We start from the raw sequence: 19,814 nt of genomic DNA, 5'->3' as shown, positions 1-19,814 counted from the left end.
CTGCTCTTTTCAATTTGTATTTGTGTTTTTCAATTTCTTTTTGTTTTTCGATTTGTACCTGCTCTTTTCAATTTGTATTTGTGTTTTTCGATTTGTATTTGTGTTTTTCCTTTTGTGTTTTTTTTTTTTATTTCTATTTGTGTTTTTCCATTTGTATTTGTGTTTTGCACATCAGGGCCACCGTAGAAGAGGAATGCAGTGATTATTCTGTGGGATGTATGTACCTCCCCTATCGGCCCAGTCCGCCCGTCTCACTCCCCCTTTTCCGACCCTGCTGCCAGTCCCCGCCTCCCTCTGTGACTGCAAGCCCGAACTTCCATCCCCCTACTGGCCTTCACTCCAATTATCTAACTAGCAGAGTCTCGCTTCATCTGTACAACAAACTTCAGAACTTTACCAGAAGAAAAGGTATTAAAGAAGGAGAATCTCGGAGCTGCTGCCCACAGTCCATGTGCAGACCCGCGGCGGGAAGCAGGCCGACGGGGAGAATGTGGATCTGGTACCTGCTGCTCGGTTCTGGCTCCGGCTCCAGCTCGGTCGGTGAGTCACGGGTAGCTTGTTAGAGCAGAGAGAGAGAGGGAAATTAAAGGGGCCGCCTGTCACTGTTTGCAAAGCAAAGAATCTCTAACACACCAATAAAAAAATAACACGACGTAGCGTTAGGCATATGTCATTTTAAATTGTACGCTAGCGTCCTGCTGGATTGAAGTTTTAAAGCAGGTTACAAATTTGGACCCTCTTACTCATTTGTGCTCGAGTTTGTTTATTGACTCTCTTTTTTTTTTTTTTTTTTTTTACTTGGTTGTCCAACCAAAGTTACATTGGTTTGTTCATATCTCAGTTGATAATTTGTGCCACAGTCCGTTTTTTGCTTACATTTAAAAGTATAGCATTGAGATGCTTGGTTTCGCGGTATGCACTGCACTGTAATGTATAGCGTGTGCGGATTATGATGCGTGGTGTGCCAGTTGGCATATGGAGCAGGGGGTGGCGCAGAGATTGTTGACAGGAGAAATCGGTGACAACTCAGTCTCGGTTCCTGGCCACTTGAGATGGAAATGTGTCCGTGCGGGTGCAGATCTTTGTGATGTATTTGATGTTCAACTTTGACAGGCTACACTTGTTTTGCATACGGCATTATGATGTGTGTGATTTATGACTGACAAAAACATCATGTGTACTGAGCGTTTCATAAAACCATTTCAATTGTTTAACGTATTTCACATAGTTTTACAGTGAACATAAAATGTGTATTTGTGTAAATTTTTTGGTATCTTGCATGAAAAAAAAAAAGGTTAACAAATTGTTGTTTTACAAGATGAATATTTCTATGTGTGCGTTTAAAATATATTTAATGTGTCTAATATGATCTCCTAGTATTGATATAAATGTAGTGTCATCCTATTCAAAAGACTGTACTATTGTTGAATTCTAGTACACTTTTGGCACAAGTTTCGAACATAGATTGAAGTCTCTTGTTCATATCAAAACATCTGTGTTTATTGCAGAACACATTTGAATTAATGTTGTTGCCTGTTTAGTTTGTAATGTGGATGCTACTTTTAAAAAGCCCTGTTCATGCTGTCACTGGTTGACTACACAATGTAGTAAGCTTTCCCATTGGCTCAGTTGCTGTTCTGACAGATAGGTTGTGTTTTTTATTCATAACACCAGGAGATCTGCCATGATGTGAATAAGTGCCAACCATGTTAAATGCAATGTCTAACATAAAATGCTATTAAATAGACCTATAGATTCTCTCTCCCCCCCTCCAGCTTTTTTAATACTCTCACAATCGCTGTGGAGTTGAAGTTTTAATTTGTCATAGTGTTTGTGCTGATACTTGGTAGGGACATTCTCAAACACACTATTGGGTATCAGATTCTAGGGATATGCTGGATGGAAGTGCCTGCCCATCTGTGTCTGTCACACATGTTTATGTGCAGAGGATATTTATGACCGGATTACAATGAATGTAAGCTTTCAGATAAGGCTGAGGCGATGCATTATATCGTTTGACAACTATCAGTAGTCAAGCCTGTGCATCAGGCTTATTTTTTATTAAATTTGGAATCGGCCATTATTTTTTGCGTTAAGCACAGAGCTTCTCTGCTCCCCTCAGATCTGACTCTCTGAATCTGCATGCGATTGAGCTCACCGTCTCCCCCCTGCCCCGCCCCCTGTGAGTGTTTACTGATGGGATTGGATCTGTGCAGGAGTCTTCAAAGTAACAGAGCAAGTTAAGAGTGTTGTGCTAGAATTAAATACTGCATCGACCGAGCTACAAATACAATGCCTTCCGATGTTTGGCAACTATTTTCTAAAGTAAGACGGCAAGAAAGTAAAGTAAAAAAAATGATGTTTGGGATACTCTGGTAACACACCTAACCTGCGTGACCATTTAATGAGATGGCACCCTACATAACATCAAACAAAATCCGCATTTATTCATCTGAACTACCCCGGAGTAAAAATGAAGAAAAACAACCAAGATCGTTCCAAACGTTGTATCTTTGGTCAGAAGTATTAGGCATCCAGGCAATGTCAATTATTATATGCATAAACAGATGTAATCAATTTAATATGCATCATAGTTTTTAATGTGTTACTAGCAATGTTACACAGAAATCCACAGCTCCACGTTTATTACTGCAGGGTTTTTTTGTGTTTACCCTTTCATAACATAGATAAATTGATGCATCTTTTTTTTTGGAGAACGATATCGATAGTGAAAAATTAGGCATCGCCCCAGCAGCTTTACTTTCAGACCCCTGATGAATGTACTTTTTTTGTTTGTTTTTTTTAAACGCAGCACCATATTGTGGTTATTACTTCCTGTGATGTAGGTCAGATTTACTACAACAATCTAAATGCAATAAGAAATTGTGACAATGTGTAGCGCAGGAAGTTATTAGCTACCAGAATGCATCCTGAAAAAAATAAAATAAAATAAAGTAAATCAAAGAACCAAAATATCTTCAGCAGCACAGGAAGGAGGTGTTGATGATGCTGCTAACGCTCAGAAGCGAGACAGTGGGGTTTAAGGCCTTCTGAGTTTTCAACTCCTTTAATGCCATCAAAAAGACATTTCATTTTACCCAGCAAGGCTCAATTACCATTCCTTGGAGACGAACTTTGACAGTAATCCTTTTCTTTAGACCAACACCCTTGTGGGCTCTAGACTTCTCTTTAACTACCATGGCTAGAGAGTTAGCAATTATACCCAGTTTTCTTAAGAATCACTAAGTCAAGTCAACGCTTGCATTTTGAAGTGCTTGTATAGCTAATAAAATAGTTCCATCCTTTTTTTCCCACCTTGCGCATCCATTCATTATACAGGACTCAACTGTGCAGTTTTGAAAGAAATGTCATTTTCCATCCTGATATCTGGTACAACACTAGGTTTTAGAAATCTCTGTTTGCAAGCCAGGTTTGTATTGCGCCTGCAGAGTGAAACTGTCCCCATGCCTTCAGTGCCTTTTTTCATGTCAGTAACAAACCAGCTGCTTGGTGATTGACATGGTTTGCAGCCAGTTAGATGTTTTGACCCCAAAGACCTCAAATGACCAAGGAAGTAAAGCAGTAACAGACTTCCTGGAAGACAAGGTAAGCAAACTGAGGACTTTAACCAAGTGCATTACCAGGTATCGTGTTTTAAAATTCAAATGTATGTTTGCCATAACTACACATTTGAGACTCTTTATTGACGTGTTCACCGCCACACCTGGAATTACACTACCTGGATTTCACCATAAAACAGCTCACCATTCTTTAAACCTCTATCATCCAGACTAATTGGGTCCAGGGGATGTTTGAATAATCACATTACAACTGTTTATATTTCCAAATCAAGAATCTTCCTAAAAAACGATAGGAGGAATATTCTGAGGAGGCTCCAATGGTTCAAGATGAGGCACTTCTTCCTCCTGGATACAACACGCTACGAAGATCCACAGTTTGGGGGTCGCATAGAGCCACACTACCTGATTTGTCGAGGCACCGAAACCTCATTTTTAGTAAACCAAAAACATTAACACACCACACGCAACACAGCACATAACACACGCATAGGCGGTGCACACTGCCACATACCTCCCCCCTTGTGCGCAGCACCCTTGGCCTCAATTGCCACTTCCCCCCCTTAAAATCCCAAAAGTCCCAGGCCGAGAACAGGAACCTCAAAGGATTCATGGGCGGCAATGTTGCCTGTAGCCAGGCTGCTACTGGCAATGCTGTCAGTGTAACTGCTGACAGCGGAGAAATGTTAGGTTTGTGTACTATTGCTCGCTGTATTATTACTATTATTTTTTTGTGTTGGCCTTCATTTATCAGTTTATATTAGTCTAACTGCGGGGCTGCATACTATTTATGTACATTAACACTACTGAAATATTTAAATATACGTTAATGTTTGCATCATTTTGCCATGTGCAGTGAATTCCTCATTTAACTGGGAATGCTCTGATCTTATTTGCTGTCTTACAGTCTTGCTAACGGTGGCAATTAAAATGGCTTCATGGAGTTGGAGACTGTTTGTTATACATGTTTGCCATTTATTTTCTTTAAAAGAACTCAAAACTCCCAGAAGCTAGACATATTGGCTCACATTTGAGAACCAGTTACTGCTTTTCTTATGGCTGATGTGTTTTTAATGGCAACTTAATTCCTTCATGCGGCTTTACGAAGTTAGCAGAACGCACTGAAGTATCTGAAGCAAATGCTGGATAAATACCATTATCATCAAATAACTTACCATTCAAAAATCAAATTCACTGTTACCATAACGTGAGCGTTTGTTTAGGAAAATCTGAGACCAACGAAAGTACAGAAAGAATATATTGGGTATATTTATTGGAATTATTTTGCCTGCTCCATGTACTTTAAATGTTTGGCGCCCAGTATTTTGTACAGGCAAGGTGAACCAGTGTGCGTCAGTACGCAACAATGCCCATACTCTCATGGCTTATAGCTTCATTGAATATAACTGTTACGCTGTCAATTGAGCACAAAAGTGCCTGTTCTGCAACCTCAAGCACAGACACTTTGATGTCTTTGAGACAAACTGAAAGTTGCTCATACAGTAGAAATGGGAAAAAAAAAAGTGCTGGATTTCCATAAATTTAACTGAGCAACATGCTGATAACACCCAATTAGGTTTGTGTCAGTACCAGGTGGCATAATGCATAAGGAGAGCAGAACTGAGAAAAATACATCTTTCCAAGCCTAATGAGTCATATTATAAAAGAATGTGGCCTACAGGACACCTCACATACATACAGATATGAAAAACTGACAGGGCACACACAAACACACTGGCTAATGAACAGTCATGCGGATGTTGTATACCTCTTTCTTGACTCCTGCTGATGTGTCCAGGACAGAAGTGTAGATGTTATCTCAACCAGGGATGTACAGAAGTTGGACAAAAAATAAGAATACCTACCAATGGTACTATCAGTAGGGTGTAGGTTCACAGTGGGTAGCCAGGACAGCACTGAACACATTTACTGTAGCATTTTTTAATTGTTCCGGACCTTTAACCCTTTAATCCTTTAACCCTTTCTCTACGCCGCTAGAAATCGTTCCTATATGAACGATGATGTAATGGTGACGTTAGACACCCATTTTAAGCCTTTTTAAACAGCCATTGGTTGCTTACCAAATGACTGACACCGCCAAAGGTGTCAGCAACTAATCAGGGATGGTTTTATTTACTTTCAAAATTAAATTAAAGTTAAACAGAAAGCTAGATAAGCGAGTTTTAGTTTTTTGTTTTCTGTCGGGAGACTCGGCGATCACAAGTACAAAGAAATTATACTAAATCGTCCAAAATGTTCATAAACTAATAAAATAAATTTACAAAATATGAACTGTTGTGAAATATTCATAGGATAAAGGGATGAGGGTGAATTGCTTTACATAACCAAGAATGCTTACCGACCCAAAAGAGAAAAGTATTGTGTTTTACCGAAGATGTTGATGAGAGATCTCTCTGATGGCGAACTTCTTCACACTGATTCTAGTAAAGAATCTGAAGTAGGTGAGCCTGCACATCCATCAAACAATTTGATGTAAAATCAAAACCCTACATGGTATTTATAAAATTGTTTCTGATCTTAGTTCCTGAGGGTTGTGGCTAGCACTGGTCATTTTACAGTTTTAGGTAATTTTTTTCGAGTACATTTTAAAACTTTTTTTTTTTACATTCAAACAAGGTAATCGTAGGGTATATTTCATCATAGAATGAAAACGTTATTCTCTAAATAATCTTCAGACAGCTGTTTGGAAAGGTATAATACTGTATACTTGGTGAATATGTGCCCTGATGCAACAAGCTGAGAGTCACGTTAAGTCAGTCAGACCTCAAACAGGTAGAATGTTTCACTGTAGCTGAAGGGTTAACCTGATTGGTCAACATGAGGGCTTTAATCTCTGGTAAATGATGACTCTTATCTTTCAAACCATGTTTAATCCCTGTTCCAGTGAATTACAAATTGAAATCAAACAACTGGATGCAGTCTGATTCACTGTCAGCAACTTTATTTCAGCATATCACAGTAACAACACAGACACTGTGCTCTCTTCTCTAACAAAGCCAGGAAGACAGCTTTGAATAAACTTTGGAACACACACTGTGAACAGGTTATTGAACAAACAGCACAAATCAGCATTAACACATAGACTACAAGGTGTGTTTAATTACTAAAACCTTTTTAAAATTCATTTCGCCAATACATTTTATGACCTAACGGTAAATTAAACATTTAAACTTACACAAGTACATGAACATGCATTCAAATCCTAATTCAAAAATACAAAAGTTAGTTTACATGTTTTACAAACAGTTCACAAACCATGTTCACTTTTCTGTATGAAATACCTGAACTGAAGAACAGCTCCATGTAAATAGAAGTTGTTTTTTAATTATTTTTTTTACTGTTGAGGTATTATTTGGCAATTGGAAATACCCACGAAGCAACCACCACTGGGATAATGAAGCCTGAGTGAAGGCTACCAGACCACAGATGGAATTCTGAGCAAGCCGCATTACTCATGGAATAATTAAGAAAAAGTTTGTATTCATTAGCAAAAAAAACTAGTGCTACATAAAATCACTTTTAACGACACAAGGTGGACCTTACCAGACGGTAAAGCCCTCTTCTTCGAGTTCAATTGCTTGCGTAAAGCTGTATTGTTCACAGTTATCACAGAACACATTGCATAGAGCTGCACGATTTTGTTAAAATGTCATCCATGAAAAAAACACCAGCTGCAGCAAAGATTGGAAATATTTCTGCTAAAGATCGCTCTGTCCACGTGTCTGGTGATATTGTGTTTTGTTTTATGTGCAATATTGTTGTGAATCATAAACGGAAAGCTACATGAGAAAATGATTGATTTTGAATGAGACAAGGCTGTTCTTTAATCGTGAAGTATCTATTTTTAGACTGTAATGTGTCACATACTGTAACAAGCCATTTTTAACAGTAAAAATAATACAGCGCAGACTATAAGGCTCTGTTATGAAATGTGGTTAACTTGCATAAACACCCCATGTACACAAGCTGATTTGTCATGCTGGCCTCCATAACATATATGCAACCCTCAAAGATGCAGTTTTAGAAAGGAGTCCTCGTAACAGAATGCACTAGAGAATATAGCTGGCCTGAATGTCGACAAGTACAGTTAATGTCATGGTATACAGTACAGCCTGCCTTCTACTGACACGCTCTGTTTGAGTTACAGGGTGGTGTAAGTACATAGGAGGCTGGAAAGGCAGTTTTAAATACTGCATGTGTAAACTTTGGAATCACAGGGAACTGCATAGCTCAGAAAGCAGAGTAGGTGTGCTGAGGAATTATTAAAACCTTAAATGCAAAAAAAAAAAACACAGCGAGATAATATTTCTGTTACTAATACAATGCCAAATATTTATACAGTAAGTCTGTATATAAACTTGAATGATGCATCCAATTTATGCAAACAAATGTCCCAGTATGTCTAAATGTTTTATGTGAATTGTATTTTTTCATACTTGTACTTACTAGAACCAAAGTCATTGTATTTATCTTGCTCTTAATTGTATTATTACTTGTACTGTGATTCTTGAAATGTATTTTTGTTTACTACTGTAAGTCGCCCTGGATAAGGGCGTCTGCTAAGAAATAAATAATAATAATAATAATAAAAATAATAATGATAATAATAATAATAAAAAAAAAAAATAATAATAATAGTATTATTACAGTATGTTAATAGATTGTACACTACAGTATGTCTCATTTATTGAGCTTTTAATCAAAAAGGGCTGGTTTGTAAGACACAGTGGCAATGCATTTTTGAAATGGTCTTTAAATAAATGAGACAAAGTTGGGTTGTCTCATTTATTTAAGGTGGGTTGTGGTGAGCCTCTTGTGAACGGCACTGGATGGAGAGGCGGGTTGTGGGGAGCCTCTTGTGAACGGCACTGGAGGGAGAGGCGGGTTGTGGGGAGCCTTTTGTGAACGGCACTGGAGGGAGAGGCGGGTTGTGGGGAGCCTCTTGTGAACGGCACTGGAGGGAGAGGCGGGTTGTGGGGAGCCTCTTGTGAACGGCACTGGAGGGAGAGGTGGGTTGTGGTGTCTAAGTGTCCCAGGCCCTGCCCCTCCCCCAGTGCTGCCCAATGGTAGATGGGAAGCTTGTGTGTGAGGCAGATTGAGCTCTGCTTGGGGGCTGGGCTCGTCCTGCACAGAGAGGCTGCGGATCATATTAGCAATCTACCCAGAGAGAGATCTGGATTGAAACTCTCCATGTTTCACAAGCTTCAGAGCTCCTTTTTGTCAAGTTGAAGCTAAAAGCCTGTGAATACAGAACACTCCTCTTCAAAACCTGGCACAGAACACCTTACAAGTTGACTTACAGTATACACTGTAACCATTGCATTGTTGTGTTATTCCTGCCCAAACGTGCCAAAAAAAGATTGAATTAATCTCACCGGGCTTATACCAGCAAAGGGATTCTATTATAAGGACCACACCCATTTGAACTATCCGTAAACAAGTATTGGGAACTTGCAGAAGTGCTTGTGTCAGACCCCTTGCTTTAATACTAAATATCTTGATATCCCTGGAGATCATTTTGTTCCTCTTCAAATCTATGCACATTATTTTAATAAGCAGGACGTCCCAAAAGTGAAGTGCTGAACAGCAGGAAGGGACATGTTCTTAATTAGGCCAGCACACAAGAAAATGTGTTACTGCAATGGAGCCACCATGTGGTACAAATACGTACGCAAGGGGTCTGAGTGGGTTTACTACTGGCAACCAACCCCCACTAAGGTGAGACGAGAATGACATAAATTATTGTCACAATTAATAAGATTATCTTAAATCATGTTTTAACTAAATTGCAACTTTCTCCCTTTTTTTTCTGTCTGCTTTTTGCTTGTTGGCTTTTAAAAAAAAAATTAACAAAGCTGTCTGAATTAAAGTAATTTTCTGATGCCAAGACTAATATTATATTATTAATTTATAGTTTTAATATACAAAATAAATACTAAACAATTTAATGATAATATCACAATAATCAATTCCAACTTTAGCCCTCCCCCAGGCATTCACCATGTGTGCCGATTTCATCGGTTCACACGGTGAACCGTGATATTTTTCTTGACGATACGTTTATCGATACAGTGTAGCGGTACTTTTTTTAAACATTTTTAATTAATAGTTGCTGATACAGTTGCCTACCCATCTGCAGTACAGACGTGCTAAACCTTGCCCTGTGGGAGGAGCTCAGACAGACTAGAGGCAGCATAGCCTAGCATCTTATGAACAAAAGACCAACATTTGGAGAAAGATGACAACTTTCAAGCAATGTCCAAAATAAATTAATTTCTGGCAACTTACTAAACACTAATGAAGGCAGCTGGAATATTTGTCTGACTGTCATCATTGCCCAGATCTGATTTTGGCTAACCCTGTGAATACTGGCATACCCAGCTGGAATATTTGTGTGACTGTGTCATAATTGCCCAGATCTGATTTTGGCTAACCCTGTGAAAACTGGCATACCCCTGGCAGCCCTATCAACCCAGGATGATACATGCACCGACGATGGATATGTCTCGGAGGCTGCAGGGACGATGGATATGTCTCTGAGGCTGAACCGACGATGGATATGTCTCGGAGGCTGCAGGGACGATGGATATGTCTCGGAGGCTGCAGGGACGATGGATATGTCTCGGAGGCTGCACCGACGATGGATATGGCTCGGAGGCTGCAGGGACGATGGATATGTCTCGGAGGCTGCACCGACGATGGATATGTCTCGGGGGGGCTGCACCGACGATGGATATGGCTCGGAGGCTGCACCGACGATGGATATGTCTCGGAGGCTGCACCGACGATGGATATGTCTCGGAGGCTGCACCGACGATGGATATGTCTCTGAGGCTGCACCGACGATGGATATGTCTCGGAGGCTGCACCGACGATGGATATGTCTCGGAGGCTGCACCGACGATGGATATGTCTCGGAGGCTGCACCGACGATGGATATGTCTCGGAGGCTGCACCGACGATGGATATGTCTCGGAGGCTGCACCGACGATGGATATGTCTCGGGGGCTGCACCGACGATGGATATGTCTCGGATGATGCAGGGACGATGGATATGTCTCGGAGGCTGCAGGGACGATGGATATGGCTCGGAGGCTGCACCGACGATGGATATGGCTCGGAGGCTGCACCGACGATGGATATGGCTCGGAGGCTGCACCGACGATGGATATGGCTCGGAGGCTGCACGGACGATGGATATGTCTCGGATGCTGCACGGACGATGGATATGTCTCGGAGGCTGCACGGACGATGGATATGTCTCGGAGGCTGCACGGACGATGGATATGTCTCGGAGGCTGAACCGACGATGGATATGGCTCGGACGCTGCAGGGACGATGGATATGGCTCGGAGGATGCAGGGACGATGGATATGTCTCAGGGGCTGCAGGGACGATGGATATGTCTCGGGGGCTGCAGGGACGATGGATATGTCTCGGGGGCTGCACCGACGATGGATATGTCTCGGAGGCTGCACCGACGATGGATATGTCTTGGAGGCTGCAGTATACAGCAATTGAAAAGGCAAACTGAATGCTTGGGCATATAGCCAAAAGTGTAGAGAACAAATCAAAGGAATTTATGATGAGTAAAGTAAATTAAAGATTGTAGTAAATGCTTTCAAAATACCTTGGTGTGGTAGTGAGAACAAGTCTGTTTCAGCCCACACTGCTGCACCTGAGGAAAAATGTACACATTGAAAACTGTCTGCACTTCAAACTGACAATGCAATAATACCAGTGCACTGGTGTGACAAAGATCGAATGAGTCTTAGTGTTAGATCTCCCTCTCGACCGGTGAGAGCACGGTATACGAGGAACAGAGTACCCTTAATGAAATGGCACGACAATTTATTCCGTAGGGTAGATGGAAGTCGGTCAGTTCGGAAGGGGTCGGAGCCATGGCACCCGAGCTCAGTGACCCAGACGGTAAGCGGCGTGGCGTCCGAGGACTGGAGGAGCGGATGCGCTCGTTAACCTCGGGGTCATGGGCGAGGGTATAAATAGGGGGCATGGCTTGAGTGATCTGTTCCTTTGCATATGGTTAAGTTAACTAACCGAGAAGGAGCCCGTACCGTGAGTAAACCGTGAGTGTTCTGTGTCTGTGTATTAACACTGTGTGTCTTGTGTGTTATTTGTCACAGAAGATTACTGAGCACGATCCGGAGCTGCAGCCGCAGGCCAGCGAAAAACCCGGACTTCACCACTCACCTTTCACTACCAACTGTCTTTGTGTTTGCACCTTTTAGCACTTGAATCACGCACTGTCTTTGTGTTCGTGTTTAGTGTGGGTGTCGGAACGGGACTTTGGGGTTGCGGGTCAAACCTGCGGGATTATAAATCAGAAGTGATACACGCCGCTGTATCACTTCCAGCACTATTATTATTTACAGGTTTTGCCTTGAGGCTCTGGACATTTACTAGAATAAATAAACACCCTTGCACCTGTACCAACGTCTGTCTGTGTAATTATTCTGCACTGCACTCACCTGCACGTTATTACCACTTTGCCACAACTGGAAAACTAGATTAGAACACTGCTACACTGGAAAACTAGATTAGAACAGTGATCAAAACAGCACTTCTCTTGATAGCTGTTTTGTCCTGTTTTACAACTTATGTCAAGTATGTAAGGTAAGCAAACAGAAATATGCAATTGTATTAAACTGCAGAACCAATTTAAAAATATTTTCAATAACCTTATTATTATTATTATTATTATTATTATTATTATTATTATTATTATTATTATTATTACTTTCCATCCTAGTGTTTTTATAATCAATCAGACGTCAGTCTTTGCGACAAATCCAATGTACTGTATGTTTGTTTTTTTATTTATTTTTTATTTATTGGAATTTAATAAAGACCATGGTTTAAAATGTTACAGAAGTAATTTATTTTTTTAGATTGAAAGTGTGTATGTAAACAAGCATTTATATTGTGTGTTTACAGTAGTTAACAACAAAGTTAATGAACTTTTTTATTTATTTTAAATGATTAAGGATTACAAGGTATGCTTAATGTATTTATAACTTGTTAGTTTAATGTATTAGTATAATGATAATATAATCACGAAAAGAAAACTGCACTCTGGCACTATAAACATGTTTTTAACTTTTGATTTCTGTCATGTGTTCTGTGCGTGGGATAAGAGTCACACACAATAAGAAATTCTGACAACTCCTTAAGTAATTGGGTTAAAAGCATTGGCTCTTGCTAACATAAGCTTAAAAAACAGCATTTTTATTTATATGATTTTCTATTGTGAAATAGCTTATGATGGTCTTCCATTTAAATGTCAAACCAGAAATATACCATGTGTGGATTTAGAACAAGTTTATAGAGAATGAGCAAGGCTCTAATACAATAATGATCCAAAACATGTTGTTTTAGAAAATGGCCCATTTTCTTTTTAGTTGCCTACAAAAGTGTATCTATCCATTCAGATGTACCTGCGTAAAAAAAAAAAACTGGCAGACATGGACGCAGCAGCCCAGGAAATCCAAAGGGATTTAGATTGCACACACAATCGGGCATAGAAAAATAAATGCATTGTTAATAGGTGCAAAGTTTTATATTCTGATCACAAAAATGTCAGATACCAAATGATTGGTACAGTACCTAAACTGAAAGCACCCCACGCCCTACTACTTCTTCATTATGCTTTGCCAGTGCAATTTAGTCATGGCCTGTTTTAGTGCTCTGGAATAGGAAGAAGCTTATACAGTCTCTGCAACTCCTCTGCCAGTAACTTTTTTTTATTTGGCAACATACGAGGTCGGGTTAGGCATGATTAGTCGACTGAAACCTTGTCTGTCAAACTAGTCTCAAGCTGTCGATTTCCCGGTGTTTGTACGGGGAGCACAGCAGCTGGCGTCAAAATAGAAAAGGGAGGATTGTAAAGATGGAGTGGTCAAAACGAAGTTAGTGCTTCGTTTTGACTGAGTGCTGTAGCTGTACCTGAACCAAGTGAGCCAGCAGCTAACAGACCATGTGGAACAGACAAGATAGTGCCATGTCAGTGCTTTTAGGGGAAGACTATGTTCTAAAACTGGATGATAATACTGTTGAACATGAACTGGAAAGTTACTTCAGGGAGCCTTGCCCTGCGTTGTATTGCAATCCATTGGAGTGGTGGAAAGCCAATGCAAACCGCTTTCCTTTACTGGAAAAAATGGCAAAAAGTTACCTGTGCATTCCAGGATCCTCTGGACCTGTATGCGCTGATTTCGTTCATCTCTCACACACTGCATGGCAAGCACGTCCTTGATTTGCACCAGCCTCCTCCAAACTTGTATTATACTGTACACTTTTGAGCTTCCTGTAGGTCTTTCGGATTGCATTAGGCTACAATCCGATAAACAAATATTTTTTACCCTTTAAGAACTGTACTTTTATTTTGAAATTCTGGGGCCCCTCCCTCAGTATGTGTGTGCACTGGTTTACATACACACAATTCGTGCTAATCGAGGTCTGTGAAACCAACCTACTGCTTTTGGTTCTAGATCACTTCTTGTGGTGTAGGTCTGATCATTGGTGTAAATCTAACCTACAACACAAGTGATTAATTACCAGGAAGCAGCAGCAACCTTATCTGTTGTGTTTTTTAAAAAAAATCTTTAAAATAAACAAGAGATCATTGTCACAAGGAAACGGTCCTCTGATGATGTTGTATGGTCTAATGCAAGTAAAGAGATCTTTAAAATACCTTATCGGTGGAGCAATTTGCCAGGAGCTGTTGCACTTCAGGACTTCTAAGCCAGCTCTATTATACAACACAATGTCCAGGCTAGTATGGGGTGTTAGTTTCAATTTCTTAAACGTTTAAACTAGGATTAAATGCATTTAAAATTACAACTTTAACATAAATGTTTTATACCCATCAGAAAAGTCATCACAAGAAGCCATGCATCACTTTTCATGAAGCACTGCAACATGTATTTTATGTATTGTAAAATTATATACAGATTTTAATTGTAAATAGAAAACATATTGAAGACGAAAAATGTGCCTACTGTACATTGTATCCTATTTGCCGTGCACATTTCTGACAACATTTAAGCACGTCTATACCTTTAAGGCTTGGATAATGTTTAAACACTCTAAACTAGGTTATTTAGTGGCTCTTGGAGAGGAATGAGTTAAGACATGAAGCACAAGACCAGGCAAACTGTTTCCCTACAACATGTTCTCAACAAGGTGTGTGGGCTGGATTTTGAGAGGTGGTTTTATTGTAGTAAGAATCATTAATTACAACCCTAGGCATAATGTTACCAGTGTAAAGAATATAAACTGGCAGCAAGATCTCTGCTCTCTCAACAGCATTGATGCTATTGACTCTCCTGAATCCACTCAACTGTGCTCCTCTCTACCTTTTAGAATGAACAATTTCATGAGATTTGTTGCCATGGGAACAGTTGGTTAAAAGTGTAAACAGGTGGTCTTTTGAAGATAAATCAGTAGAGCTTTTATAAAATGCAATACTACTTTTTCAAAGCAGGCAGTACAATGTGAGTTGAAGGCTGGCACTGAAAACTCACTGTGACCAGTGGTGTTAATTGGCACTCTGTGTCTTTGTGGATTTTAGCAATTCAAGCACAACAAGGTTTTAGCATGAGACATATTCTAGATAATCTGGTACTGTAGGATAACATGTAAATTGTATTCTGAAAAATAAAATGAGTGGGACAAAGCAAAAAATGACCTGTTTTAACTTTGGACCTGTAGAAATGAGGATTATTTAAGACTGACTATCTCAAAACAAGATTCCTGGCAGGAACAGGTTGTGTCTTTTTCATTGTTAGTTTCATAGACACTGCACATACCTCTGTGAAAACATGTGAGTTTCAATACAAGTACTGTTACAGTAACATTTAACAGTAAATTACTGTTCAGAAAATATTTTTCACTTTCAAAACACTGTTTCTATAATCTGACCAGATGATTTAACTGTTGCTTACATAAAATGAAAAAAGAGAAGTCATTTTTTAAATAGGTTTAATGTTAAATGACCATAAACATTACAACAAACTGTGGCAAAGCAGTGAGATGGATACAGGTGAGTGCAGTGCTGGTACAAATCACATGGACAATTACTAACAAGTGCAAGGGTGTTTATTGATAAATTACTACAATGTCCAGAGCCTTAAGGCAAAACACCTGTAAATAATAATGCTGGAAGTGATTACAGCGACGTGTATCACTTCGGTTTTGTAAAATCCCACGGGTTTGACCCTCAACCAAAAAGTCCAGTTTTATCACCCACACAAAACACAAAGACACAGTTCCTACGGTGCGTGATTTAAGTGCTTGTGGTGAAAAGACAGTTCTCAGTGGAAAGTGAAGTGCTGGGCCTCCTTCTATACCTTTATTAAGCTTTATAACTTGGATGTGTCTTGCTCTCAGCCTACTTTTGTTATCTGTGGCTTCCTCTACTAACATCAAACCTACACCCTTGTCTGCATCCTTTGGTATGGTTTACTTTGTGTGTGGAGTTCATCATACGAGGTAAGAATACGAAGATTACCTGTAATATGGTTTCTTGGTGGGATAATTAACTCCACACACCTATATCCCGCCCTCCTTTACCCTTTTTTACTGTCTTATTTTCGAAATTTGGATAATGAGCTGGAAATTATGGTTATAACAATGATCTCTGGGTAAGAGATTGGTTTGTTCTCCTGACCTAAGCAACACAGAGAACTGGAGTTTTGGTTTTTGTGTGGAGTTCATCATCCGTGAAGAAACCGTATTACAGGTAGTCTTTGTATTCCTTCCTCCTTCCTCTGAGCTTTCTCCTCATTAAAGAAAATAATGCCATGTGCTTGGACACACGAGAGTAATTTGGAGAGACATTGTTTTAAAATCAAGAAAATGTACAAACAAGAGAGAAGCCATTAGGCCTATCAGTGCTGCTCTGATTCTTACCCTTATAAAAGTTTCCAATTGTAAAAGCATAACAAAATGTAATAAAGCATAGTGAAAGCAGGGAGGCATGGTACAGCATATTAAAAACATGGTAAACTGTGGTAAATGCATAGTCTAAACTAGGGGAAACTGCAAAATTATTGTGAAAATTTACTATGGTAAACTCTTATAATGGTAGTTGCTGGTTGATCTCAAAACAATTGGGGCTTAAAGAATACCCGTGATCCAGCACCAGCAACATGGCACTGAGGTGTGCTTGTCTAGCTGTGTTGATCTGCACATTTCATGTGGAATGCAGTTCTCCCCCAATTAACCCAACTGACTTTCCTCTCTGCGATCTCCCTGTACATTTTCTGTGTAATCTGCCAGAACCGTCGGTAAACAAACTGTATTCATTTACTGCCATCAACGTTTCGAATTTAGATGGACAGAGTACATTTTTGGTTGCCAATGTTGATCAAACGATGTTTTCACACCGGGAAATAGTCTTCTTATTGTGCAGCTTTCTCAGAAGTGTTTTACCTTCTAATATTATCAGGTATTATAATCTATTCACAGAAGACAGTTTCATTTATTTATTTATTTTGTCCAGTATAGGTGATTCTGGTTGTAAAGGATTAAGTGAGGCTATTTCTAATAAAAAACATAATGAAGTTCTAGCTGTTATTGTAATAAGTATTGCATTTTTAGAATGTAGGTCACTAGGACCACATGAACACCTTTGGTGCCCTAAGGCTGGGTAGATGTACTATGAGAGAAATGCAATAACTAAGGAAATGTCTGCGTTTGTCTGCTTTTTTATTTTAATTTTACCCACCAGAAACAAACAGCTAGCATGCAGACATCCCGAGATGACTACAGTGAGAATGCGTATCTCTTGGCTTTCCACTGAGGAAAAATAAAAGGCTAATTTTCATGTGTAAAAAAACATTAACAAAGAGACGTGTGAAAATGTTGTTTTTAAATACATGTCGTTTTGACTTGGTATTGCTGATGCTTTTCAAAATCAGTAGCAGGGTGTTCAGATTTTGACTTGGATATCGGGTGAAATGTGCTGTTTTGTATTATTTATTTCTTAGCAGACACCCTTATCCAGGATGACTTACAACTGTTACAAGATATCACATTATTTTTTACATACAATTACCCATTTATACAGTTGGGTTTTTACTGGAGCAATCTAGGTAAAGTACCTTGCTCAAGGGTACAGCAGCAGTGTCCCCCACCTGGGATTGAACCCACGACCCTCCGGTCAAGAGTCCAGAGCCCTGCCCACACTCCACACTGCTGCCCATTGATAATCATGATGCTTAATGTCCTGATATTTAGCATTGTGTTATTTGTTGTGATGTCCAAAATCACCACATAGCAAATTGTACTCTGACAAATGCTTCTTGAATGATGAAAACATTTGTCTTTCATATCTCATTTACATTTTTGTAAACCTGTTTATCTTCAACTCAAAATGAGAAATGTTAGCACTGAAGGACACCCTGTTAAAGTTGTATTGCTTAGCAGGGGGAGCAACGAATAGTCTTCTAGTCCACTAGTTCAATAGACTAGCGATGGCTGACCGCAGAAACATCACGTGATTGTGAAGGAATTGCAAAGTGTGCGGTTTCAGAGGAATGGAGTTGCATTAGGATCTGTTAACATATAAATCACATATTAGAATATCAAATTCCAAGTAGTTTTTAAAAAAATTAGTGCGCACAGTTAGAAATGGAGTGAGGTCCGAAATCATCAATATCGCTGATCTCTGCATTGCAAAAGGATTTCTGTAAATACACCAACAAGCACCTTGCTATATCTAAGGAAGTTTGTGTTACCATTTTGTTGCTTCTTTCTTCCTAACTTCTTCCTTTTTTCTCTACATCTGTTTCATAAACAAAATTGGAAAATTAACAAAAATGGAATTGCCTTTTAAAATGCACTGCATCCTTACCTGAATGGCCTCTTCTCTCCCTCTTTCAGAAAGCCAGCTGCTCCCTGGGAATAACTTCACAACAGAGTGCAACATTCCTGGGAATTTTATGTGTGGAGATGGGAAGTGCGTCCCTGGGGGCTGGCAGTGTGATGGGCTGCCTGACTGCTTCGACGAGAGCGATGAAAGAGGCTGCCGTGAGTGATCTCTCTCTCTCTCCTCTCTCTCTCTCTCTCTCTCTCTCTCTCTCTCTCTCTCTCTCTCTCTCTCTTTTGTTTTCAGAGGGGGGCTGATTTGTCAGCTTTTCCAATTATTATGACAAGTTCAGGGGGAAAGGATCTCCTAAGTTCTTCTTTTGAAAAACTTACCCATAGGCATGGAGTTAAGATCACTCCTGAGCAATTTTGCCCCCTGGAAACGTGTGTGTTGGCGGTCGGGGAGGTTGTAAAATGTGAAAACGAATCCAATCCGGCCTTTGTGCCCAAATGCCTATTGACCTTCCATGTCAATCAGTCTGTGGAATTGGAGGCTTTTCATCCTTCATCATTCCAGACAGATGAGGAGCGCCGACTCCATATGCTTTGTCCGGTTAGGGCACTAGCGTATTACGTTGATAGGAGAAAAAGTTGGCGGCAATCTGAGCAACTGTTCTTATGTTTCGGAGCTGTCGTGTTGGATCGGATCGTGGAGACGGTCAAGATTGCTTACGAGCAAGCCAACTTGCCCCCTCCAGAGAAGGTCACAGGTCATTCCACCAGGGGTCTTGCTACCTCTTGGGCATTGTTTCTGGGTGCATCGGTCTCTGACATTTGCCATGCAGTGGTGTGGGGCCACTCCTCACACCTTCACAAGGTTTTACAGGCTTAATGTCCAGAACCCTGCCTTTGGAACCAGAGTGCTGACAGCAGCGTCTCAGCCGGATTCAGAAGCACATGCATGAGGTCATTCTGCGTTGTGTAGACGTTACCATGCTTTATAAGTATGGCGAGCCATCGGTCTCGCCAAATTGACTGTTCTGCAAGTCATGTCCTTGCGACGGCTTGTGTATACTTACCCATTGTGTAATGGAATACATTTCATACTTGAAAGGGAATGTTAGGTTATTATCATAACCCTGGTTCCCTGAAATAGACATGTATCCATTACAATTCTTTGGTCGCTGTGTACATTCTATGCAGTAGGCTGGAGAAAATGTAAGGCCCTGTGCCCCGTCCTGCATCAGTTGAATCGGGTGTAATAGGTTAACCCATTGTGTAATGGACACATTTCTATTTCAGGGAACCAGGCTTATGATAATAACCTAACGATTTAATAAACCAATCAGTGTTCCTCAATACACTCTCGCGATGACAAGTCATTTC

The 19,814-nt window shown here is 40.1% G+C and overlaps 1 protein-coding gene across 1 annotated transcript in view; it reads left to right on the top strand.

The window, feature by feature from the left end:
• The first annotated feature begins 242 nt into the window (after positions 1-242).
• LOC117432446 (low-density lipoprotein receptor class A domain-containing protein 3) overlaps positions 243-19,814 on the top strand; it is a 70,755-nt gene continuing 51,183 nt past the window's right edge. Inside the window, exons 1-2 of the mRNA XM_034054380.3 lie at positions 243-540; positions 18,504-18,650. Coding sequence (XP_033910271.1) covers positions 450-540; positions 18,504-18,650 — 238 coding nt within the window. The 5' untranslated portion in view covers positions 243-449. The remainder of the gene's footprint in view (positions 541-18,503; positions 18,651-19,814) is intronic.

The sequence above is a fragment of the Acipenser ruthenus genome, chromosome 27 (assembly GCF_902713425.1).
Source record: "Acipenser ruthenus chromosome 27, fAciRut3.2 maternal haplotype, whole genome shotgun sequence".
Lineage (NCBI taxonomy): Eukaryota > Metazoa > Chordata > Actinopteri > Acipenseriformes > Acipenseridae > Acipenser > Acipenser ruthenus.
This window is presented reverse-complemented; position numbering and strand designations above follow the sequence as displayed.